Below are 27,422 nucleotides of genomic sequence, written 5' to 3' on the forward strand. Positions count from 1 at the left end.
ATTAAAGAAGCTTCTCGAAAATGATTTTTATATGTTGTTTAATAAAATTTGTATTGGCATAACATTTTTTTAATAAATATTTCAATACAGACATTCTTCACCTCAGAACAAAGTATTATGGTAGCTATGCTTATACTATTTAATATCTTAAAATTGTTCCTTGTGTAAAAATAGAACAAGAGAGAGCGCGAAGCTCGCCAGGACGTCGCCAGTCAGTCTCGACGGGGATTCCGCTCTCTAACGGTATTGCTCTCTGCGTCTGCATGGAAGCCTACAAAATCGGGGAAAGCTTTTGGGCCGAGGCCTTTGCGAAAGCGAAGCCTCCAAAGTAGTCGGAGAAGTGGAGCCAAACGGTCAAGACGCGGAGCTCCGCTGAAAAATTAAACAATATACAGAAGAAGAGAGCGAAGGGGAAGAAACTACAAAATCGCAGCCCAAATCGCGCTTCGTCGAAAAGAAAAAAGTGGGCAAAAAAATAATTCTAGAAGGCTCGACCGTATACACCAAAAAAAAAAAACGAAAAATAAGTGTTTGGATATGCAAGTTAAACAAATACGCCAATTATGGGCAGTTTAAGGCGCAAGAAGGAAAGAGACAGGGCAACTCTGGCTCTTCCATGTTGTTGTGTGTAATGTGTGAAACGATTTTCCTCCTCCAACAGTTTTTTTTTTTGGCAATATGCATGGGGTATGTAGATACATCCAAGTACAGGCCGAAATAGAGCCACAAGGAAGAGCTCCTCAATAAATAAGTAACAGAAAAAAATCAGCGAAAAAACAGAAACAGGAACAGATGAGGGTTACATTTTGAGGGAAAACACCAAGGAAATAATAACCTTGAAGGCTTTTGGCCAAGGCTCTCAACTTGCTGTTCGAGAGGCTCGCGTACAACATGGCGTATGCTTAATAAAACCAAAATAATATAAGTGAGCAAATATGAAAACATGTGCAACAAAGTGTGCGTGCGCGTGTGTGGGTGCCAAATAAAGAATTAAGCAAATAAATAAGCGATTCGACTCGACTCCACTCTAAGCGATTCCCGATGACGCATTCGAGAAGAGTAGGGCAGAAGGTTAAATTACACAAAACGTCAAATTCGCCACGTACGACAGCCGTTTCGGAGTCGTTAGTCCGAAATTCGGTTTCGGAGTCCTCCGTCGGGATACGGAGTATCCAGATAATAGGCGTGCAGAGAGCACAAACTACAGAGCACCCAACATTTTCCAACTAATCCTTGCTATAACAAATTCAAGTCGAAGAAAAAATAATTCCAGAAAAAATAATACAATTTTAAAAACAAGCCTTAACCGAATATCAAGCAAAATATTTCAAAAATTTACTCAACCAGAAAATGTGCCTAGCTCTCCGAGCGAGGGAGAAAGCTTGAAGAGAGAGAGTGAGAGAGCACGAACACCCTCAACCTGAATTCACCACGATAAAATACAACAAAGAAGGAGAACAAAAAAAATAGAAAAAAAAAATACTTTCACTCTCGCCACAACGTGGCGGCATCGAGAGGCAGGAAGCGCATAGAGTGACAGACAGACAGACGGACGGCGCTGGGAAAACTCAAAGGGAAAACTTTTTGCATGCCACAAGCAGCAGGAGCGTCACAATCAGCATCAGCTGACTGCTGCAGGAAGCCTGGCAGCGGGACAACTGTGTTGCGGACAGGACGAGCGTCCGGTCCTGTCACAATCCATTCAATACGAATAGGGGCCTCCAGCGAACACTGGCCACGGGCTCCTCGCGCCGCCACCACTCACCAACACACACACACCGCGCCCAAGCAACGGCACTTTTAATGTATCCTTAGAATTCCAAACAGGTGAGCATACAACCAAAAAAGTGAAACAGTCAGATAAGGTACAAATAAAGTGTAGTGAAAGGACCTGATACTCGTATAATAAATCATTGTGTTTCTAGTTTTGAATGGGCAATGAGTTTGAATGCCTCAGCCCACAGAAGTGTGCAAAAGTTAGAGACTTGTCACAAGGATATAGTGAATAAGGTGTTTTCTTTGTTTCAGATATTATTTGTGTTTTCCCAAAACATTTTTATTGTTGAATAAGTTTGTCCCACAAAGGAAATGATTTATTTCGGAATAATATCATCATAAAGTAAAAACAGATAATAAAAAGTGAATTGAAAATGAAGCTGGAGTGCATAGGAAAAGGAGTGGAATATTTTAAGGATGCAATGGAGCGTCAAGTCATAATGAAATGTAAAGCTTAAAAGATTTTATTATAGTTTTTAAAAAGGTGTAATTAAAAATTATAATAGTATAGTATTTCAAGGATTGTATCCTATTACGAATTTATTCATTTAATAATTTATAAATATAGCTAGAATTTAATGCAATACTAAGAATTGCATATTTTAAAGTTGCTTTCAATTACATTCTTTCCATCTTCGACTCGCCAATGTTGTTCTCCATGAATAATTAAAGAATATCAAAGAAACTAACTAGTCCGCGCCCGAAAAAACGTTGAAGCCTTGAAGGACACTTGTTCCTTTTCCATCTCAAGCAGCGTTCGGCATTCGCACCCTCCAAACGCTCTTCAATTACAGCACTTTTATTCATTTTCTCTGCGCCTCGAGCTGCAATTTGTCTTTAATTGCGACAGCCCGCGGTGCAGTCTTAATTTGCATAAATTTGTGCCCGAATCGTCATTCTGCGCGTTACACTCATAATAACCGTAACTTAGTTTCAATTAAAAGCTCAGCCATCAATTATGCAAAGCGAAATTGGCGCCAACGAACCGAAAAAATCGAAAACCAACAAAAGCGTTGCATACTTTTTGGGATGCCCAGCAAGTGGTGGCAGTATTATAATAATAATAATTCATGCATAATTGCGAGAAATTAAGCCGTTGAAATCAATCATGCAAACTGCACAACAAAACGGTCGACCACAGAAATGTGAAAAATCAAATTTTCATTTTCAATTAGTGTGCTGAGCGCCCAATCAAATAGCAGCAGCAAATGTAAATAGGCAAACATCACTCATACGCCTAGTACACCCAATGTCCTGTCAGGCTGTGCGCTTCCGTTTTTCGGCAATTAATTAGGCGCAAATTTTAATTAAATGGCGTCAGTGGATGGAAATGTTCTTTCGATGACGGCAGTTGGCACTTGGTTCAGGGCCAAGTTACTTTGTTCTTTGTGCCAACACCGAGCTGTGACACAAACTCATTAAATAGTTATTACTCAGCCCATGTCGCCGGCAAGTGTCAACCACGAATGTGTTTTTAAGGTTATTAATATCTTACTCAAATTTTTTGTAGACACTCTGCCGTTAATAATGGTTATAGTGAAAAAGATAAGGGGAACTGGCATTGTGTGTCAAGGTGGGTTGGGTTTGGAAAATCATATATACATATAGTAGCTTTCTTCATTAAGTAGATTTAAAGTCTTTAAACCAATTATCTTTCGAAATTGTGTGCTTAAAATACTTATTAGATCAGAGACCAGAAAACAAACATATGGTTTGTAAGTCAATAAAAATATTTAAATTGTATTACAAAAGGTTTTCAAGTTTTTGGTAATAGTTTAAAGTGGTTTAATTCTGGTTTTGAGCACTATAAATGCTTTTTAATTAAGTTAGTTTAATGGCAGGCTTTCGATCAATCTAAATCTAAAACCATTCTTATGCTGATGTATCTGCTATCGATTCGGGGTTACGTGACTACCTACCCAAGCCAAAAGTTTAATTACCGCCATCATAAATGGGGACCGAACCCAAACCTACCCAAAGAAAAGGGAAGGTGAAAGAAAGAAATTCCAATAATTGTTTTATGGCTTATCAAGGTGTGGGTGACACCCCCTGCCATTCACAGAACGCAACTCGCTCCCTGAATCCAACACCGCTCACCATTTTTTTTTGGTTGGTTGGAAATCATTAAGTGGCCGAAACCAAGGCAAACTAAGGCCAAAAGCAAGTCGGATGGAAGCGAGCCGAGCCCTTCTTGCGTTTAGTTTTCGGTGGCATAACAATCAATCTTGGAGCCTAAAGGGAGTGGGGAGGATTTGGAACGCAGGTGTCCGGTCAAAAGGAAATCGTTAAATGGCAGCAACGCCTCCCCCTTCCTTATCAAATAATCCTTTTTTTGTTCATGCTCGTCGTATAGTATATACGTATGTATTTAGCAAACTCAAACTTGAACGCTTCAAGAGCTCATTAAGTGGGCTAACCTTGATGGAGGGGAGGTCTTAGAAATGTTGCAAGTTTTCCTCTTAATTCACTTAAGACTTTCAGTTTGAGTTTGCCAGGACTCACACACGCACACACAGGCGCACACATTATAAATGGCATATCCCCCACAACCAAAAGGTGGCAATTGAATGTCGGACTCCGCCTCTGTCTGCGAGTCCTTTAAGTATCTTGTATTAAGAAAGTTTCCTTCACCTCCAGCCATTGAATTGATTGCAGGACTGCGCGGTGATGAGGGGATGAGCCGAAATGGAGGTCTTGATAAACTAAGGACCATTCAGCAGTTTTCCATAGGCAAATAGAAAAATATTCATAAAACTGGAATTGCGATTTGTCCTTGCAACTTTTCCCTTTTTTCTCCTCCCCTTTTTTTCAATTTCAGCCGTAGGAGCTAAAAAGGATGTAGGATAATAGATTTGCGTCTGTGCGAGTGCCTCGCTTAACCTTTTTTTTTTTTTTTTTTTTTTTTGTTATTTTCTCTATTCTCAACCCAGAGAAAATTGCTTTAAATGGGTTGAAGGCCTGCCTTGCCTTTGGCTTTGGGCCATGTTTCTGTTTAAGGCTTCAGCGAGTCTATCGGTGACACTAATTGCTGGCTTATTATCCTTATTTGCGGTGGCATTGGGTGGCTGAGGGGTCTGGGGCAATCCCACGCAATTCAACGATTATGATGACTCTGATAAAATACTGAATTATTTATTGCAGCAGCACGGTGGCCAAAATTTGAAAGTGTTTCTAAATTGCACAGACGTGAAGGTTATAAATATTAAATATCTTTATGATAAAGCCTTTAAGCTCTTCAACAAATTTAAGATTAATATATATTATAAATAGGTTTCAAAGTTTATATTATTTCTTAAATATCACTTAACATATCAACGCTTGTTTTTGCCATTGGAAATAAACATAGAAATATTTAGTTGAACTTTTAGATTTGATGTTCATTTTAATGCAAAATTTTCTAAAGACCACATTATATTCAAATTTATTGTTCTTGCACTCATATTGAAGAGTATTCCATTGCTCATCGTGGTAATGGTTTCTCTGTCTTTTTTCTTTGCGCCATTGTTTGCCCTGTTTATGTATTTATTATTGATTTTGGCTCGTGCCCCATTTGGTCTGGCAGTTTATTTTTGGATTTTATTTTCATGACAATGGGTGGTTTATTAACTTTCAGTTAGCTGACACAATAATTAAGGGGCTTATGAGCTGCAGTTTGGTAAGCCAAATTACGTGAAATATTCTTCGGGAGATTTATGACAAATTTAATGACGGCTTTCGGCACTTTAATGCAAAAGACAATCGAATGACAGGCCAAAGACAGAAATTATAGTTATCGATGAAATTGATTCTTAATTGAGATATATTGTGATATTTTCCTAGGTCAACATATTACTTATGCCTCAATTTTAACGCCTCACCAGAAGCCACGTTCTTATTTATGGGCATTCATGCCAGTCATAAATTTCAATTTTGAAATGCACCAATTCTGTAGACCCAGAAACATGGTAAACAAGGCTAACGACATAAAGGAAAACAACTAGAATTCCTGGCCGGCATAAAATGTTAGTATGTTTTATTCACCAAACCCCCGTCGATTCCCTCCCCGCGTTCAACACCCAACCACCTTTGGTTTTGTGTGTAAGTTGCGTGAGTTCTTCATTCAACTTGAGACTTTGTCGACTCGAGTGCTTCTTGCTAACCCGAACTCCCGCCATCGCGTTGAACGTGTGTATATCTCGCCCTTTTTTGTGTGTTTCTTTGCCTAGACCAAACTTTTCGTGACTGGACAAAATGCTGCTCGGCGTTTTGTAGGAAATGCCAGCCTGTCCTGGCTGTCCTGTCTCTCGTTGGCACACACACTCTGCTGCCCGGGCTTTGCCTTCCTCAGTTAGTTTCATTTGCCTTTTACATTTCCACACATTTCCTACTTTTTTGCTACTGCTTTCATGCACTGCGAGAATATTTTAACTCAATAAATTGTTGCTTTAACAAAAAAAATCTATTAATTCATCACAGAATCAACAAGAAAATGTCAAAAAGAAGTTTCCATTTATTGATAGTTTTTTTTTAAAATGTTTATGATTTCAGGTAAAAGAAAAACATTTTATTAACACAAACTTAATTAGTAAATAATTTATCAACACCAAAATTATTAAATCAAATTAATATTTATCAGGAAGTTTTCAAACAGTATTATAAATAAAACATTAATTGCACTTTTAGTTTTATATTTTAAGAATATATCTAAAAAATAATTTATTATTACAGAATTCTGTTCTCAGTGTAGTTGCGTGTCTGTGCATAGACGACCTACTCAAAAGAGGGATATATGGGCGGGAAAAGGTCCTGGGCAGGGAGGATGGTGGGGACAGCGAGACGACGCTTTGCATATTTATTTTATTTGATTTCTGTTCGCTTTTTTCTACGTTATATGTATTTTTTTTTGTAGGTTTGGCGGGGTCTTGATGTTCCCGCTTATATAACAAACGCGACGTGTGATTAAAAATTCGTAATTTGCCCGTATTTCGTATACGTACCCTAGCTCACCTGCTACCCTTCTTTGTGTGTCATGTTTTTTGTAGCATACCTGAGGCGTTCCACTTCCCAGTTCAACTTTTTCCCTTCTCTTTTTTTCGAGCGTGTTTTGTGCCATTTTTACCGCTGTTGTTGTTGTTGTTGTTGCCGTTCTTCGTGCTTCATTAATATTTAATTAAAAAATCAATAGTTGACATGTAAGTCAACTTGGTTTGTTCTTCTTTCGGGCCTGGTTGGTTTTACATTTCCCTCACTTTGGGTTTCCTCGGGGCGATTTTCTTTGGGTCCGCCCTAACTTATGCATGTGCATTTGTGCATATCTTATTATAACAGATTTTCTTCTGGCTTCGTGTCGTCTACGTGACGCTTCAGTTGGAGGAATATCTTAGAAAAACCACACGCTCAATGATGCCAAGAGGAAATTGAAAAGCCACGAAAAAGCAAAAAAAAAACATGTGTGGAGAAATAAAAGATATCAGTATACTTACAAAAAATTAAATATAAATAAAAACGAGCTTCAAAGAATATAAACTTGGTTTTTTATGAAAAACCAAATATATTTTCATATTTAAAGTGCAACTGCGTTGAAATCCAATTTGACTTTTAACCCGCAAACAATTGGACACAAACGACTTGTGTTTCAAGGCTCTCGAGTAACCAAAGACTTGAGGTAATTGAGCCGCAGCATTCCAAAGCTGATTAATACAATAACAAGAGCATTTTCCATTATGCATGTATGTCTAAGCATTGTTTTGTTGTAGTTATGAGACAAGGATCTGCGTCATTGTTCAGAGTCGAGTGGTTGGTGTCCTTGGATTATCTTGCAACTGCGGGTAATCAATATTCTCCAGAGAAATAATACATTTACGCCTTAAATGAACAATTGCTTTAATAAATACACTAAGAGGGTTATTTCCTTGGTAGTTTCGATTGCAGACTTAAAGAAGCTTAAATCGTTTCTCTACATGTTTCAAAGTAATAACATATAAAGTGTTAGTACTTGCAAAGGATTGAATTTCAAAGTTAATTTTAAGCTTTAGTCAATATTACCCAGCGGTGAAATAATATGTCTTACTACTTGCATTCACGTTTAAATAAATGATTCATGGTTGCACTTTGCGTGTGAAACACCATTACAATTTTTCCCCAGTTGACAATTAGCATACTGCATTTATTTTCTTATCAACTGCTTAATATGACTAAACCTTGTGGAATAAAGTGAAACTGCACATATTTTCATGAGAATCACGGCGCAGAGTAAACAAGTTAAAGTCACGTAACTCAAGACTTTGCTCTGCTTATCAAAATGCTCTTAGATCTCGTTCGAGATTTATTGACAGCGGCACCGGAAATGCGAAATGGGAAATGGGTAAGGCACATGTTCCCCGTGCTCCGCCTTGCTTTTATTTACGCGCAATTAACCCAGTTACAAGTTCGACATGCGGCTTCGGCAAACGGCCCCCACACTCGTGTGTATCCTGCATTTATCATAATTACTTCCCCACAAATTTACCGCCAAAAAAAGGTAAAACGCAAACACAAAAAAAAAAAAAAAAATGAGAACGTTGATGATGATGATGATGAAAGTTGATGAATGCCCTGGGCTTTCGCGAAATTCTGCAGCTTCGGTTAATGTTTTAATATGCCTCTGGCAACTATTAAGAACACTTGAAAAGCTGAACGTTAAATACCAGGCGCATATTAAACATTAATTATTTACGCCGAAGCGTAAAAGGTTTCGCGCTGAATTAAAGTCTTTCGCAAAGCATAGCATACATTTGGGGGCGCCTCCTTTTCTTTTTGCACATTCGTGTCCTGTGCATGTGCACATTGTATGCAAATACTCAAACATCGAAATGTGCTTAGCAATTATTTTAAAAATGCAAACAACCCGGACAAAAAGGAACAACTACTACAATTGCAATTTCAGTTGAGCATCAGAGCAAAAACGACGTTGCAAAACATACACCCACAATCAAGTTTACACAGAAAAATAAATTAAATCAGATTGCAAATAAGAGTTTAATATTATGTATGGTTTTGTATAATTGTTTTAATTTGTATTAATTCATCTACAGATAGTAGAAATAATAACACAAAATGGAAAATTTAAATTTGTATTTGCTATGTTGTTGTGATATTGTTTTTCGCTGTGCATTTAGATGCCGGCAGATAGAACATGCAACATGCAAACTGCCTAGGCTCGAGTGCCATAAAAACTGGAGTGAACAATATACAAAACTTATTTTCAAATCAAACAGAGGCACAAGCAAAATCCAAAGTCCGTTGAGGGCAGGGGGCGAAAGGGCGGAGGGCGGGGCAGTGACAACAGCGAAACATTTACAACAAAGTGCCAGCTGCTGGAAGTAGACAAAAAAGGAGAACTGGAATGCCGTACAGTGGGATTGGACTTCGACTAAATGTAGATGATTTTGAAGATTTTCAAAATGTAAAATTAAATTTATAAAGTTGTTATTCTAAAGATTCCTATTATATTTAAAATTTAGTGAGCCTTAACTTTCTGAATTTGTGATCTGTACATATTCTAAGTCCCTCAAAACTTAAAAATATAAAAAATAAAAACTTCAAATCAAGAGTTAAATTAGGCCTAAACAACTAGATTAGGTGATTCAAATGAAGGTCATACATATCCTTTAAAAAAAGCTTGAACTTTTATTCTTTCATTTCAGTAAGAGGTATGGCTATATTCACCATATTATTCCACATTTTTATTTTAGTTCTAAATAATTGTAAAATTCCTTAAAATTGTTTATTTTTAATCGAAAACTCCATCGATTTCACTCTTTTATGCCACGGTCCATCTATGCACTCTCGACTGGCTGCCAGGCGAAAACCAGAGTCAGACTAACAAATTCCAAAAAAATGTCACATTGCGCACATGAAAAATGTCCTTGTGACAAGCGCCAACGCCAAGCGGCGGCAACTGTGGTTGTGTCCTTTGTCTGTGTGCGTGCGTGTGTGTGTATGTGTGGTCCTTGGATAAGTGTATGTGTGTGTTTGTGCTGGCTGTGCCTCAGCAAGGTCATGAGTAAATACGTTTGGAGCATGCTGTTTTTGCCGTTTATTCTCTAACAAAGCCAAGGCAGCAACAAGAACAAAAAGAAAAATAAATAAAATAAAATAAAATCCAAAAAATAAAATACAAAAAGCGAAAGAAACAAAGCAGATTGAAAGAGGAAGAGGGAGGGAGCAAAATAACAGCAAAGAAATTTATTGTCATATCTATATAATATACAAGGAAGCTTCTGCTGATGCTTCTTATTGATATTTATACAAAATACATTACATGCACACAAACATATGTTTTCTATTGCTGCGCGCGTGTGTGTGTGTATGTGTTAGCCTCATTTGTAATGGCGTCTGCTTGCCAATTTGTTGTGTGGCAGAAAGAAATGCAAATGTGTATCGGTAAATCAAAAAGGACATTATTGGCTGCTTGTTAGACGTAAGCACAATTGCCAGCCATTACGTATGTAGGTGTCTCTGTGTGTGTGTGTGTTAGTTGCTCTGCATGTGTGCGTGTTTGGTATGTCCTGTTTGTGTTTGTGTTTGCCAATGGTCGACCGCTAAGTGCGCTTAAGCGTCAAACTAAATTGGCCGGCGCTTTGTTCTTCAGCGCTTAGCTGAAAGTGCACTTTACCTTTCCTCCGCCCCCTTTTCCATCATTTCCCACCCACCCAACACTCACACAACTTTACAACTCACACAAATGCAGAAAAAAAAAACACTCACACACGCTTACGAGTATTTGAGTACTCGAAACTTATTTGCTATTCACACTCGATTAATCGACAACGTTTCGTTTATGGCTTTGATGCAACTTTTATTGGCATAATCGATGGGGAAGTTTTTTAATTGAATTTCATCGGTCGGTGGAAAGTTAAGAAACTTCCCTTCGGTTGTTGTTTGAATTCCATTTGTGAGCTGGACAGTTTTCCATTTATTATTTACTTAAAATGGTTCGGCTTAAGGTTTGAAATTTTCTTTGTTTCTGGTTTGCTTTTTTTTTGTGAATAACAATTTAATCAGAACTTAGTTTATATGGGTTATAAATCTCTGAAATATTATTTAGTCATCAACTATTGAATATAGGACCATAAATGGTTGAATGTGAACAAAAAAGAGAATAAAGTTTCCAAATATGTACTTTTTACCACTCTAAAGAAAGTAAAGGAATGTTTATAACTCATTTCTTTTCATTTTGGGTTAGATGACTAAAATGATGTACAGATCCATTAAGTCAAGCTTTCATACCACTACCATTAAGTACTTATCGGTCATCAATTGTTAGTAAAATGTATGCTTGTGTAGCTCAATTTTGGTTTTTGGTCCGGCAAAATTGCAAATATTTTTGCTGCAGATTGGCCATCGTGTGTGCACGTCATGCCAGGGCTATTGCCGTTGGCTAAGTGAGTGGCAATGTGTGAGCACGGCAATTTTCAACTATTTATGAGTGCCGGGTTACCCCGCATCCCCTGAACGACGTGAAAATGTGCGGATGGAGGAGCTCCTCCTCCTCCGGGAGTGAGGCACATGGAGGAGCTACTGCCTTTGTGCCAACCTGTTTTTGTTTTGCCAACCAAAGTTGGCACATAAATAATGAAGCACGGGGCATAAGTTCCCATTGATTTCGCAGTGTGTGCAAATGAGTGTTGTATGTCCATGTGTGTGTTTGTGAGTGTGTGTATGTGTGTGTTTCCAGCCTGAATGGCAACGGGGTGTATACCATATGACTCTAGAGATTAAGCCATTGTTTGCACTGAATGTGGCGCTCAGTCTGAGTTGCGGCTTAGCGGCCTGCGTACGCAAACAAAAGTTGTTCGAGGGATTGCAGATTGGATGGAGGAGCGGGTGTTTTAACCCAATTCCGGATGAGCACTACCTGTTATGAGAGCCAGGGTCTATTAGGCCTTTACAAAAACATGAAAGGACGGCTTAAATTGAACATTAAAGTGTTGTACATGGTTCACTATACTCTTTTTAAGTGATTATATACAGTTTAAAGTATTATTGAAACTTTTTTTTTAAATTGGGTTGAAAGAATTTAAAAAGTAATTAAAGTGGAAAAAACTCTTTTAACTGTTGAAAATTTATGTATCGAAGCCGCAAGTCGCAGTGTAAAAAATACATTTGTATTCATATTTAAAAAAAAAAAATGTTTTCCGGATTAAAGTACCACTATATTTTCTACTAAAAGTTAGTTTAAAACAGTTTGTTTTTTATGCTTAAAATAGGGATGAAAAAAAGTATTTAAAAGTAGACTTTTTTAATGGATTGTTTTGCAAACACATTTTGTAAAACGGTAATAGTTGTAAAATTATTTTGGTTTGTGTTTGCATTTAAGCATATAACTATCTTTCATTACTGAAGTTTCCTCTTTAATTAATGATATCTTAAGCAACCTTTCAATACTGTATTCTTTTCATTAATTAATGGTTAAATCTCTTCTTGCAGCTCCAGCAGTGTAATGCGCCTTGGGGGCAGTGGCATTCCATACGACGGCGACCCCCTGACAATGAGCGCAGCTGGCAACGACTATGCCGAACTCTGTGATCTTGGACCCTCGCGATGGAGTGCCCGACCCTATGGCTACAATGCAACGGCAGCGGCAGCGGCCGGTTTCGGTTTGGGTCCGACGTTGGGCGGTACGCAGTCGTCGTCGAGCGTGCCGACGGGCGGATCGGCGGGCCTCAGCGGTCATCACCTGCGCGGTAGTGGAGCTCCCGTTCCGAGCAGCTTCGAGGCGGAGGACATCGGTTTGGCCTTCGGCATGATTAGTCCGCCGCCGGGCAGTGGACCCTATGGCGGATCATCGGCGGCAGCGGCAGCGGCGGCGGCGGCTGCGAGCGGTTCGCGGGTGGGAAATAGCACGAGTTCGCTGCGCGGTGCCGGCGGTCGCTCGGGATTGTACTACTCACCGCCGGGCACCTCCTACACGATCATCGAGCGCCCCCACTCGCCGCACTACTACTTCAACTCGGCGGGCGTGCCCACCAAGGGCGGTTCGCTGCCGGGGCGTGGCAGCGCCTATCTCAGCTCCTCACCCGCCAGCCACATGGCCGCCGGCACGGCGGGAACGTTGCCCACCTCGACGGCCGCAAGCGGGCGATCGATGGGCGGCCAGCATGCCAGCAGCAATGGGAACAAGAAGCGGCCCATCTCGCCGGAGCAGGTGCTGCGCATGTTCGGCGCCACCCAGTCGTCATCAGTTCCTACGAGTAGCTACCACTACAGCAACGGCGGCACGCGGGATCGGGATCGCACCGGCAGGCGCAGCCCCGCCAGCAGTCCGCCCTCCACCACCCACCAGGTGAGTTCTTCTTGGAACACTATTTTAATAACTACACAAAAGAATTAATCTCTAATAGAAAGATACAAGCCAGGGTTGATATGGGCTTCAAAAAAAAAAAAAAATAAATGAAATTGATTAAGAAATTAATTCTTATAATATAAAAAGAACGATCTTTTTGGAGCATTTTTAACTTTATCAGCTAAACATTAAATACACGTTTGGTTCAAGCAAAATATATCGAAACTATTTTATTGATATTATTTTATAAGTATTGACAACTAATTCAAAATCAATTAATATTTCCAATTAAATTATTGAATGAGAAGTAATTAAAATATGTTTGGTCGTTGTTAAATATGTAGTTATGAATTCATGAATGTTTTTCTAACGTATCTTCCTGTATTACAGATTTATCGGGATCGGGAGCGGGAAAGGGATCGCAGTGTCCCGAATATCCACGAACTTACCACGCGAACCGTTTCCATGTCGCGCGACCAGCAAATCGATCATGGTTTCGGCATTTGCGTCAAAGGAGGAAAAGACTCAGGTGAGTAATGGGTTTAAATAAAGCATATTTTAATGATTAAAATTAATTTGAACTAGATTTCCTAAAGAACACTATTTTTAATTCATTGCCTTGCTCTAATTATTCAATTAATTTCGTGCATTTAAACGGGATAACGTTTCGTATACGTGATTTTAATAGTTTCATAGTTCGTGGAATTTTAAATGAAAATATAATTTATCAAACACCTAACTCAAACCTTTAACGGAAAATATGTTGATCCGATAAACTCCAATTCGTTTAACGTAGCAAAAGTAGTCTTGTACGTGTTTTCCGGAATCGATTCCTGTTGCCAAAAATGTTTTAAAACCAAACACACCTGAAACGGAAAATTGTAGCTTAGATATTCTGCTGTTAGTGCATCTTAAAACTACAGTTTTACGGTAAGGCCTCAAGAAGTGAAACTGTGCTACACTTTTTATGCATTTTTGTGCTCGTGGGCCACGCCCCTTGCTGTTTGATTCGATGTCACGCCCAGTCGGTTAAGTGTTGGTTCTCCTGACTTCCTTTTGGCATGGGAAGTAGGAGCTCCTCCTCTACTTGCAATTTAGTTTTCAATTTCGTTTTATTGTACGGGGTCTGTTTGAGCCAGGTGTCCGTCCACGAGAAACGAGTAACCAACCACGTGTATTGGCGTGCATGTTTGTGTGTGACAAACCGCCAGCAGCTTTGACATTTCCAAGTGCATTTTGCACCTGACTACCTTTTTGGCTAACCAGCTCTTCCTGTCCCTCTTACTCTCTTACCCATTCCCCTTTCCCCTGTTCCTCTGTCTCTGTCCATCCTTCATTCCCATTTCCTGCCGTAGAATTTATTTTTAGTTTGCAATATGCGGACGGCTTTAAAATCGATAAAAATCTATTTAAGTTGCCCCCGTATGCAGGCTTCTATTTTTCCCCCTCTCACCTCTTCAGCTTTTCCTTCGCTTTCCTCGCCGCCATTGTGCACACTTACACAGTAACACACACACATACACGTACACACGTGCTTTATAAATTAAACATAAAATGGCTGCCGCACTCCATCCTCAATCCACAGCAAAATGGCTGTGCTTAATGAAAAAAACATCGAAAAAAAAGCACACAGGAGCAAAGAAGAAAGGGGTCTGGGTAATTTTGCATGGGGAGTGGGCAGATCTTTTATTAAAAATTGAGTGTGTAGGCAAGCTGGCTAATTGATTTCCCATCCTGTGTTTTTTTCTTTTTGATTTTGGTTTTGTTTACAGGCTTAGGCGTCTACATCTCACGCATCGAGGAAAATTCGGTGGCCGAACGCGCCGGTTTGCGACCCGGTGATACAATCCTAGAGGTGAATGGCACCCCCTTCACCTCAATCAATCACGAGGAGGCGCTGAAGGTGAGCATCTCTCAAAATATTTACGCTCGCATAAATATTTATATCTCTTTGATCTTTATTAAATATTTTGTAGTAGCTAATGTTATTTATACTTAGACAAAAATCGATTGAAGCATACAGCAATGTGTTTTGGGGGGGAATGATACGCACCATAAATAAATGTTTATCGGTTATTAAAAATTACGGTCTTCTACCTGGAAAATGTGATAAAAATACAGTTTATTATAAAGCTTGTAACGGCGCCTGTAGCGACCAGATAGTTTAGTTCGGCCTAGAAGCATGCTTTAAAATATATCTAAGCTCGGCTTAGTGTCTTAGCTAATTACACATATGTTTGATAAATCAGCTGTAACAGAGATGCAGTGGGAAGCTCGTTTTAGACATCTGGTGTTATCATCTGTGGCGAACTTCCGACCATACCCTAGCCTAACACTACCTATATTTGGTAAGGTTCTTTTCTGATTGACATCCGATATGAGCAGACGTGCCAATTTTTCTCAACGTCAACAAAGTTTTGTTTAAATACTATATATTGAAATCGTGGAAAATAATAAGAGGAATAAGTGCAGCGAGCCTAGCTGAGTAATATTTTTGTGATTAATTTTGGAAAACTATTGAGATGTAAGTGGTGGAAGTAGATTTTTTATCAATTCTAACCCCAGATTTTCTTTAGATATATATGATATATATATTTCTCACGTGGCCATCAATACTGGCATCCGTGGGAGCTCCCCTTCAAGACAGTGGGGGGCATGATTTAATATCGTGCCCCAAATTAAATCGGACAAGAAAAATGAGGAGTTTCAACTGGAATTAAATTCAAGAATGCGGCATTAAAGAAGTGATTTGGAGAGATGTTTAACCCTCTCTACCCACGGCAGCAGCAGCAGCAGATTTAGTATAGCCAAATATGGACACAAAAGGGAATGTATAACCTGGAATTTCTTTTAAGCCGCTACTGCGATTTTTTTAAAGTGAAATATTATAATTAAAAATTTGAAAGTTTTGAAACGTGCCAAAGTGAAGAAAATTTAATGAATCAAAGATAGCAACATGCCGTAAAAATCAAGTTTAAGTGATATTTTCTAAAGTCTGAATGATTCAGTCTAAAACGTAATATTTAAATTAAATTAAATTTAAAACTTAATTTTTCACGAGTGGAGTTATTTACGCATCGATTTTGTTTTGGAAAATTCGCTCAACTATGACTTAAAAGCGATAAATTAAATATTTATTTTTTTTTGTAAATTTAAATATAATTTGAAAATAGCAACTTCTGATAAGAAACAATAGTGAATATTAAATTTAAAAATGTGGTTAAGTGAAGATATCACAGTCGCTTCTCAGTAAAATATGTAGGCCTAAAAGGGTTCCAAGTTAAAAGATTTTTATAGAATAGTTTTGTGTTTTCGAGCCCCAATTTCACCCTTTACAGCCACCTGCCCGGGAGATCGATCTTTCGCCGCTGGAACAACGTATAAGCTGTGAGTTTATTATTCTCATTATTGCATTTATATCTATTCTATTTATATCTTATTGCGAAATACTCTATGAAATAATTTTTAACAATCTACTTGAATGAAACTGTGAATTTAAAAGAACCCTGAACCGATAGCCTCACTAAACTAAATTAAATTAAACAAAAAGATATCAAACAGAATGAAGATGATTTAGTGAAATAAAAAAATAAATTAAAGCAATGAAATTTAAATATCTATTGTTATACCAGAGTAATATTTTTTATTGGTGAAGTACGATATCTGAATACCCTATATTTTTCTTATTTCTTATCTTTTTAAATATATACGAACATTATAACTACTTTAATTTATGAGGATAACATCATTCAAATATTTAAGTATCTAAATAGTATTTTTATCGCCTGTATATCATTTATTATATTTATATAAAATTTGTAGTATCTACCTGTTAGCAAATAACAATAATGAATTCTTGTATAACTATTAATTAAATTGTATTTGAAATGAATTTCGAGTAGTTCACGTTTTTTTTAACTCGGCTGATGCTTCCACAATCGTAGGGTATTAGGGGTCACCGGAGTTTAGCTCTGAAGGATGGTGATCATAGGTAGGGTGGGCATTTCGCGACCACGACAACATCTGTGGCATCGCTGATTCTAACTTTTCTCGATCTTTTCTATCTCTTGTTTTTTTTGAATTTTATCTATTTCTCTTCTGATTTTGATATCTCGCATTTATTTTCGTCAGCACACTCAATTCTGGTCTTAAAAATAATAATATGTAGCTAGTGTGCGGATTTGTCTAAGCAAGACCTCCACCCCCAAAGCAGACGAGCGAGAGCCGGACCCTATAGTGTGCACCCGCAAGGACAGATCCTAGAACTCACCACAGAATACCTTCGTTACACGCTACAGTTATAATATCATTATTATTATTATTATTATTATTAAGTAAGGTGGCGCCCAACGTGTGGGGCCTTAGTGAGTACAGTATTACCTCATTAAGACTCACCGATAGATAAATTCAATCTCTTTTCTTTCTTTCATTTATTTCAACTTTAACTTCTGATCAAAATCTCTTATGTTGATTTTTATTTATTATGGATAACAGAGCAAGTGAACATTAGTTTCCGTCTGGCCTTAATTAAAAGTCCGTGTAAGAATTTTCCTTCCTTTTGTATGTGATGATAAGGAAAACTTAGTCTGAGGAAAATACAGAGAGTATCAAATTGCGATTGATCTTCTGGCCCTTGCTGGTTTACCAAATCACTACAATATTCACACTTACTTAAATAAATGCTTTCTTCAAGCTTAGGCGTTTCGGAAAATAGAGGCATTGTTTTACTGAAGTGCCCTATCCACGGTTGACTTTTAGAAAGAATTATTTATAATTTTTTTCTTAGAGGAATTAGACTTATGTGAGTTGAGACTGGAACATAAGAACTTTTTTTTTAAGAATAACTTATCCGTTTCATATTTATTAAAGCCTAATTACTTCCCTTATTGAATTTTCTTGTAGTAAGAAAGGCAAGAAATTCACTTCATCTGTATTCTTTTCTTCTTTCCTGAGAAATGTTAGTAGTAAATAAAATTTTTATCCTACGAGTTGTGGACATCAAGCTAGAGTTAAAGCTTTATCTTTATTATTATAACCACAGTTTATATCGTGAGAGTTACCGATTGTTGTTGAAATCATTTGATATTAATGATACAACATTTTTTTTTTATCTTTTTATTTCTTTTTTGAGCTGTTGTTGAAATCATTTGGTATTAATGATACAACATTTTGGTTTTAAATTATTTTGGTTTTGAGCTGTTGTTTAAATCTTTGGTAATTAAGGATACAACATTTTGTTTTTTTTGCTTTTGTTATATTTTTTATAAATTTTTAAAATGGGACTAGACCGTTCTCCAGGAAAAGCATCGCAAGGAGGTGCAAAGCCAGTCTGTCCGTTATGTAAAGCAGATATTAAGGCAGCAACCGATTTATTTGAAACTGTATGCCATCACGAATTTCACAAGAAATGTATTGAGGCACATTTGAAGAAAAGTGAAAGCTGTCCAGTATGCAGAATTTCTTGCAGGCCAGTAGCCGAGAGTAAAGGTTTACAAACGCGATCCCAATCTAAAACACGTGGCACAGAAAGTATTCATGATAGAAATATATCTGAAAACGTCCCTGGTACGTCAGGAGGCGCTCATAGTAGTAGCAGTAGGGATGTAGATCCAGCTAATGTTGCTAATGCAATGACGTTACTCTCAATGGAGCGAAGACTGCTCACAGTGTTGTCAGAGAAACTGGCTGAGTTAATCCCAACTTCAGTTAGTGACAGTATTCAGAGCTTAATCTCCCCTCCATCTAGCTCCAATGCGAATGACAGAGATAGGTCAGCTACTCCACCACCCTTAGACCGACCAATTTCTGGCAATGAACATATCCAAAACACAAATTTTGTCGCGCCTAACTTAGGTTCTCCAAGTTCTCATAGAAGTATCCCTTCTGATCTCTTAAATAGACCCGACAAGGTCGTGCATATCCTGAATGGATGGAAGATAAAATATTCCGGATCAGGTGTATCGATAGACAATTTTATTTACAGAGTCGAAGCGCTGACGCATCAGACACTTGAAGGCAACTTCTCAGTGCTTTGCAGAAATGCTAGCGTCTTATTCGAGGGCAAAGCCAACGAATTTTATTGGCGTTACCATAAATCGGTAACCGAAGTACGTTGGGATAGATTATGTTCTGCCTTGCGATTGCAATTTCGTCAAAAAAGGGACGATATTGATGTAGAAGAGTTAATCAGAAACAGAAAACAAAAGCCCAATGAATCTTTTGATAGTTTTTACGATAGTGTAAACGTATTAGTCGATCAGTTAGAAGTACCATGGTCGCCGAGAAAACTTGTCCGAATTCTCAAAAACAATTTGAGACCCGAAATACGCCATGAATTGTTGAATGTTGACATTTCTTCAGTATCTGAGTTGAGAGAAACTTGTCGTCGACGCGAAGCTTTTCTAGACGATGTCAAACGCTCTCACGGATACAGTAAAAACACACCGTTTAGACGAGAAGTCTCAGAGCTTATTCAAGAGCCAGATTCTCAGAATGGGTCCGAATCCGAAAGTGAATTAGAGGTGGACGCATTTTCCTTGGTATGCTGGAATTGCCGCAAAGAAGGGCACAGATACCAAGATTGCTTATCAGAGAAGCGCGTATTTTGTTACGGTTGCGGAACCGCTAACACCTATAAGCCAAACTGCGTTAAGTGCTCAAAAAACTTAAAGCCCGGCAGTTCGAAGTCGCAGTTCAAACCGAAGACTTTGAATGCCTCTCGTCACCAATCAACTATGACCGATCAGATGTGAATGCACCATTAGTCGCATCACCAACTTCCCCGGACGTATCAAAAAGCAATGTCGGCTCTCTACTGCATTGTAAACTTAAAAAGTTACCTCAGATTTTAACTCCTACTGTGTTTTCTGAACATCTCTTAGAAATCCGTAAGTCTCGCAGCGCCGAAAGAATTAAAAGGTTTTGGCAGAATGTTAAAAGCTGTAGGCTCGGGTTGAAATATATTTGTTCTCTCCCTACGGGATCAAGAGATCCACGACCATTTCTGCCGATTCGCTTATTAGACCGTACTGTTTTTGGTTTGCTGGACTCAGGGGCCTCAATAAGTTGTATTGGAGGAGATCTAGCTAAAGAAGTTATGGCGAATGATACCGAATACAAGCCATTAAACATTAAAGCCAAAACAGCAGATGGACGACCTCAGAAAGTAGTAGGAAGAATGGAAATTGACGTAGAATATGGAGACAAGAGAAAACCTTTAAATATTTACCTAGTACCGTCTTTGAAACATGATCTTTATTTAGGTATAGATTTTTGGAGACTATATGATCTTCTCCCCAAAAACCTTAATATATCAGAGTTAGAAACTACTATCGAAGCTAGCAGCAAGGTCGAAGTTGATCAACACGACTTGTCTGCTGAGGAAAAAGCAAAGCTTGGCAATGTCATCAATTGTTTCCCGTCATTCACGCAGGAAGGACTTGGAAAAACGAATTTAATAACTCATGCAATAGATGTGGGTGGAGCGAAGCCGATTAAACAGCGCCATTTTCCAGTGTCGCCAGCTGTTGAGAAGAGTATGTACGCCGAAATTGACAGGATGTTGCAAATGGGCGTAATTGAAGAATCGGAAAGCGCTTGGTCTTCCCCTATAGTGATGGTTACCAAACCTGGTAAAGTTAGAATTTGTTTAGATTGTCGAAAAGTCAATAGCTTTACAGAGAAAGACGCATATCCGCTTCCTCAAATCAGCGGAATTTTGAGTCGTTTGCCTAAGGCGGAATATATTTCAAGCTTGGACTTGAAAGATGCTTATTGGCAGGTGCCTTTAGAAATTAATTCTCGAGACAAGACTGCGTTTACAGTCCCCGGTAGGCCTCTTTACCAATTTAAGGTAATGCCTTTTGGCCTATGCAATGCCACAAGTACTATGTCTCGCTTAATGGACAAAGTCGTTCCAGCGCATCTAAGAAACGAAGTATTCGTTTATTTAGACGATCTTCTTGTGGTTTCCTCCAACTTTAACAGTCATCTTGACGTTCTCAGAGAGATCGCATTTCACATCAAGCGTGCAGGATTGACAATCAATATTGGCAAAAGTCATTTCTGTATGCAACGGGTGCGTTATCTTGGCCATATTGTTGGCGATGGCGGAATCCGAACAGATCCTGATAAGGTCAAAGCAATTACCGAATTTCCTGTTCCTAAAACTTTACGAGGTTTAAGGAGTTTTATGGGATTATGCGGCTGGTATCGCAAATTTGTACCAAATTTTGCCTCTCTTGCTTCTCCCTTAACCGACTTGATGACAACAAAACGTAAATTCTGTTTGACTCCTGAAGCACTGAAGGCATTCGAAGCGCTGAAGAGTCGTCTTAGTGAAGCTCCGGTATTGAGTAGCCCGGATTTTTTCTAAGCCGTTCGCCATCCATTGTGATGCTAGCAAGACTGGTGTCGGTGCCGTCTTGGTACAATTATCTCAAGAGGGAGACGAACGTCCGATAGCTTTTATTTCGAAGAAACTAAATCGTGCGCAGAGAAACTATACCGTAACCGAACAGGAGTGCTTAGCAGCTATAGTAGCCCTGAAGAATTTTAGAGCATACGTGGAAGGACACGAATTTACCATCATCACCGATCACGCATCGCTCAAGTGGCTCATGTCCAATCATGACCTTAGTTCTCGTTTAGCTCGGTGGGCATTATCTCTTCAAAGATTTCGATTTAAGATTGAGCATCGAAAAGGTTCTTTAAACATCGTTCCCGACTCCTTGTCTCGCGTTAACGAAGATGAAGTAGCAGCATTAGATTTTCGTGAAGGGTTGCTGGTTGATTTAAATTCAGAGCACTTTAAATCTGCTGCGTATCAAGATTTGGTAGCAAAAGTTTCGGCAAATAAAGTAAATTTCCCTGACTTAAAAACAGAAGACGGCTATGTTTACAGAAAAGCAGAACATTTGACAGGTGAAAAGGTTCACGATGAATATGCCTGGAAGTTATGGATACCGACAGAATTGATACCTGAAGTCCTCTTCCAAGCACATAACAGTCCTTTGGCCTCCCATGGTGGCATCCATAAGACTATCGAGCGTGTTAGAAGATATTATTTTTGGCCTCGTCTTGTGCCTGACATCAAAGCACATATCAATGCTTGTGAGACATGTAAAACAACCAAATCACCAAATCAAGTTCTCAGACCGACTTTAGGAAAAGCACCAATAACTTTTAGGCTTTTCCAACGAATTTTCATTGATTTTCTTGGTCCTTACCCTCGATCGAGAAGTGGAAACATAGGCATTTTCATTGTCCTCGATCATTTCTCTAAATTTGTATTTTTAAAACCTGTTAGAAAGATAAATGCTGATGTCGTAATAAAGTATCTTGAAGGAGAACTATTTATGACATTCGGAGTTCCAGAAACTGTCGTATCAGACAACGGATCACAATTCCGTTCGGTAGCGTTTCAGAAACTTATGAAGCAGTACGAAATCTCACACACGCTAACAGCTGTTCACTCGCCTCAGGCCAACGCTTCTGAGCGCGTAAATCGTTCTGTCATCTCAGCTATTAGAGCGTACTTGCGTCCTGATCAAAAAGACTGGGATGAGTATTTGAACAAGATTTGTTGTGCTTTACGATCTTCGTTTCATTCTAGTATAGGTACCACACCATACTATATGGCTTTTGGTCAGCATATGGTTACTTCAGGATCAACTTACGCTTTGTTAAGAAAATTGAATATGCTAGACGACCGCTCGCTATTGTTTAATAGACAGGATTCTTTCCAGATAATTCGCGAAGAAGCTGGTAAACAGATGCAGAAAGTTCACGATCGTAACGAAAAGAGATACAACTTACGTTCAAGAGAAGTATCTTTTGTGGTAGGACAGGAAGTATTTCGACGTAACTTCAAGCAGAGTTGCTTTCAAACAGGTTACAACGCCAAATTTGGACCTTCCTTCGTAAAAGCACGCATTAAAAGAAAGATAGGTAATAATTACTACGAGCTTGAAGATTTGCAAGGGCGACTGTTGGGTAATTATCACGCCAAAGACATTCGCCAATGACGTCACTCCAGGCGGTATCAGCCTAGGGTATCTAGAATGAAATACCCTAGTCTGATTGCGGCAGGGGGGTTTTGTAACGGCGCCTGTAGCGACCAGATAGTTTAGTTCGGCCTAGAAGCATGCTTTAAAATATATCTAAGCTCGGCTTAGTGTCTTAGCTAATTACACATATGTTTGATAAATCAGCTGTAACAGAGATGCAGTGGGAAGCTCGTTTTAGACATCTGGTGTTATCATCTGTGGCGAACTTCCGACCATACCCTAGCCTAACACTACCTATATTTGGTAAGGTTCTTTTCTGATTGACATCCGATATGAGCAGACGTGCCAATTTTTCTCAACGTCAACAAAGTTTTGTTTAAATACTATATATTGAAATCGTGGAAAATAATAAGAGGAATAAGTGCAGCGAGCCTAGCTGAGTAATATTTTTGTGATTAATTTTGGAAAACTATTGAGATGTAAGTGGTGGAAGTAGATTTTTTATCAATTCTAACCCCAGATTTTCTTTAGATATATATGATATATATATTTCTCACGTGGCCATCAATACTGGCATCCGTGGGAGCTCCCCTTCAAGACAGTGGGGGGCATGATTTAATATCGTGCCCCAAATTAAATCGGACAAGAAAAATGAGGAGTTTCAACTGGAATTAAATTCAAGAATGCGGCATTAAAGAAGTGATTTGGAGAGATGTTTAACCCTCTCTACCCACGGCAGCAGCAGCAGCAGATTTAGTATAGCCAAATATGGACACAAAAGGGAATGTATAACCTGGAATTTCTTTTAAGCCGCTACTGCGATTTTTTTTAAAGTGAAATATTATAATTAAAAATTTGAAAGTTTTGAAACGTGCCAAAGTGAAGAAAATTTAATGAATCAAAGATAGCAACATGCCGTAAAAATCAAGTTTAAGTGATATTTTCTAAAGTCTGAATGATTCAGTCTAAAACGTAATATTTAAATTAAATTAAATTTAAAACTTAATTTTTCACGAGTGGAGTTATTTACGCATCGATTTTGTTTTGGAAAATTCGCTCAACTATGACTTAAAAGCGATAAATTAAATATTTATTTTTTTTTTGTAAATTTAAATATAATTTGAAAATAGCAACTTCTGATAAGAAACAATAGTGAATATTAAATTTAAAAATGTGGTTAAGTGAAGATATCACAGTCGCTTCTCAGTAAAATATGTAGGCCTAAAAGGGTTCCAAGTTAAAAGATTTTTATAGAATAGTTTTGTGTTTTCGAGCCCCAATTTCACCCTTTACAGCCACCTGCCCGGGAGATCGATCTTTCGCCGCTGGAACAACGTATAAGCTGTGAGTTTATTATTCTCATTATTGCATTTATATCTATTCTATTTATATCTTATTGCGAAATACTCTATGAAATAATTTTTAACAATCTACTTGAATGAAACTGTGAATTTAAAAGAACCCTGAACCGATAGCCTCACTAAACTAAATTAAATTAAACAAAAAGATATCAAACAGAATGAAGATGATTTAGTGAAATAAAAAAATAAATTAAAGCAATGAAATTTAAATATCTATTGTTATACCAGAGTAATATTTTTTATTGGTGAAGTACGATATCTGAATACCCTATATTTTTCTTATTTCTTATCTTTTTAAATATATACGAACATTATAACTACTTTAATTTATGAGGATAACATCATTTAAATATTTAAGTATCTAAATAGTATTTTTATCGCCTGTATATCATTTATTATATTTATATAAAATTTGTAGTATCTACCTGTTAGCAAATAACAATAATGAATTCTTGTATAACTATTAATTAAATTGTATTTGAAATGAATTTCGAGTAGTTCACGTTTTTTTTAACTCGGCTGATGCTTCCACAATCGTAGGGTATTAGGGGTCACCGGAGTTTAGCTCTGAAGGATGGTGATCATAGGTAGGGTGGGCATTTCGCGACCACGACAACATCTGTGGCATCGCTGATTCTAACTTTTCTCGATCTTTTCTATCTCTTGTTTTTTTTGAATTTTATCTATTTCTCTTCTGATTTTGATATCTCGCATTTATTTTCGTCAGCACACTCAATTCTGGTCTTAAAAATAATAATATGTAGCTAGTGTGCGGATTTGTCTAAGCAAGACCTCCACCCCCAAAGCAGACGAGCGAGAGCCGGACCCTATAGTGTGCACCCGCAAGGACAGATCCTAGAACTCACCACAGAATACCTTCGTTACACGCTACAAGCTATTAGAATTCTTCCATAGAATCAGGTCATTCTTGTGCAAAAAAGCAAATCAATTTCTATATTTAAATGAATTTTGAGGAGATCCAATTAAAGTCAATTTGACTTATGCAAAATCAAGGCAGCCCTGAATAGAATCCCCACTTCTGAGTATTTTATACTTGTCTTCTCTTCATCTTAGACGCTGCCTTTCGTTCGACCCTGACAGCCATGTCAAATTTTTCTTCCATCAAAAAATATCTAATTTTATTGTACACTTTATTGATTTTTAATGTGATTTTCTAGCCAGCCAGGCCGTTGTAGCCGTTCTGGCATCGGCAGCTTCAGTTTGCCAATCGCTGGCCCTTAATAGTTGCCCATAATGGGGTTCTATCCATCAAGCGTGTATGGACAAACATGCTACATATATTTATAAAGGGCGGGTAAACGGGTAAACCGTATTCAGTAGGCCACCATCGTCTTTTATGGCCGACACTTGACAGAGTAACCAAAAGAAAAGGATTTCCTTCGCCCTCCTTCGAGGATGGCAGCTGCCTAACAACGAAAGTCAATTTATTGTGGAATATTTTATGTGACACGTTATGATAGTCAATATAATTCTTCGTCGAGCATATTACTACCATACATAGATGGCCAAAAGGACGATGGCTTGACGATGGTTGGAGACTGGCACATGGTGTGCCATTTCTCACGCTTTCGAGCAATTTAAACTTTAACCGTTTTCGACAGAACTTGTTTGGGGTATCACACACACACATATACATATATATATATATATAAATACAAATGCAAATATATAGAATGACATTCCCCCCTATTTTGCTCCGAATCGATTGCTGTCTGCTTTGAGCGATTTTTCGTAGTTGTTTTCTATACAAGTATATAAATCTTTATGCACTTGATACAGTTTTGTATGAATATAACTAAACCAAATACGAACATACATTTGAGAAAAAATATGAAATAAATCCATTATACACTAATACAAATATACACTGAGAAAAAATTGGCAATAGACTAGTCGCATTTTGTATCCTAATTCTTTAAGTATATTTGATTAATTTTTGCTCTTTATTTAGAACTTATTTATTTTGTTGGTAGCTTCAGTTGACCGACTTTAAGGACATAAAACACATATTTCATGCTAACTTTGCGTAGTGTTTGGCTTTTATAATTGCAATATTTATGTGCCACACATCCTTAAAACATTCAAACTGAGCTGAAAAGGCTGCGCTAAAATTTATGTCCATGCCAAATGACCAAGAACTTGACCGCAATAACAAATGGCTCTGCATTTTGAATTGACCGAACTCTACGAATTTATCAAAAATGTGTGTGCAGTTGGGTGAAAGCCTTAAGAAAAGCCGACCGCAAACCGAAAAATTAAGACCTCGACCGAACCCCAAAAAGCCCCAAAGCGGACAACACCTGTGAGGATTCACAGACCAATTTGCACGCAGCACCAGCACCTCGTCCCCCTTTTCGTCCACGGACCACCAACACAATTTTGCACATTCTCACATTAGTTTTTTTTTTGTTTTTGGCCAGAAACAATTAAAATAATGACAGCAAAATGTGGCAGGCAACCGGGGGGAAAAAACGGACAACAAAAGCGGACCGCAAAAAGCCGGCAACTAACGAAATTCAGATGGGGACTTCAGGGGCTTTAGTAGCGCGGACACGCCCACAGTAAAAGTTAATTAATAATTTCGGGAAATTTCGCTACCATTACCACTACCACTCTACGAACAACACGTTTTTGTCCAAAGCAATTTCCGAATTTTCATTTAATTTGGTTAATTTTTCGGTTAGTACGTTTTGCTCCGTTTTTCTTCCTCTATCTCTCTTCCTCCTTCACTTGTTGTTGGTTTTTCTTGTTCCGTTCTGCTCGCATCTGTCCTCTCTTTTGTGTCTCTTCTATTGCCACATTTTTTCTTAACGCAGAGATGTGTGCAGATACTGAAATCGTCACGTCAAATCAGTATGACGGTGAGAGCGCCGCCCACTCTCAACTCGACCGCCCCGCTGCACGGCTTCGGTCCGCCCTCCCGCGACCCCATGTACGCATCGATGGCTCCCC

The 27,422-nt window shown here is 38.3% G+C and overlaps 1 protein-coding gene and 1 long non-coding RNA gene across 2 annotated transcripts in view; both read left to right on the forward strand.

Moving 5' to 3' along the window:
- Nucleotides 1-346: 346 nt before the first annotated feature.
- LOC108086918 (whirlin) overlaps nucleotides 347-27,422 on the forward strand; it is a 48,787-nt gene continuing 21,711 nt past the window's right edge. Inside the window, 5 exon segments of the mRNA XM_017183995.2 lie at nucleotides 347-1,827; nucleotides 12,226-13,081; nucleotides 13,472-13,610; nucleotides 14,854-14,984; nucleotides 27,287-27,422. Of these exon segments, the coding sequence (XP_017039484.2) occupies nucleotides 12,239-13,081; nucleotides 13,472-13,610; nucleotides 14,854-14,984; nucleotides 27,287-27,422 (1,249 nt within the window). The 5' untranslated portion in view covers nucleotides 347-1,827; nucleotides 12,226-12,238.
- On the forward strand, nucleotides 15,222-16,708 carry LOC122319894. Its single transcript, XR_006245368.1, has 2 exons — nucleotides 15,222-15,605; nucleotides 15,658-16,708. It is a non-coding gene; the product is annotated as an uncharacterized LOC122319894 (long non-coding RNA).

The sequence above is a fragment of the Drosophila ficusphila genome, unplaced genomic scaffold (assembly GCF_018152265.1).
Source record: "Drosophila ficusphila isolate 14025-0441.05 unplaced genomic scaffold, ASM1815226v1 contig_286, whole genome shotgun sequence".
NCBI classification, from domain to species: domain Eukaryota; kingdom Metazoa; phylum Arthropoda; class Insecta; order Diptera; family Drosophilidae; genus Drosophila; species Drosophila ficusphila.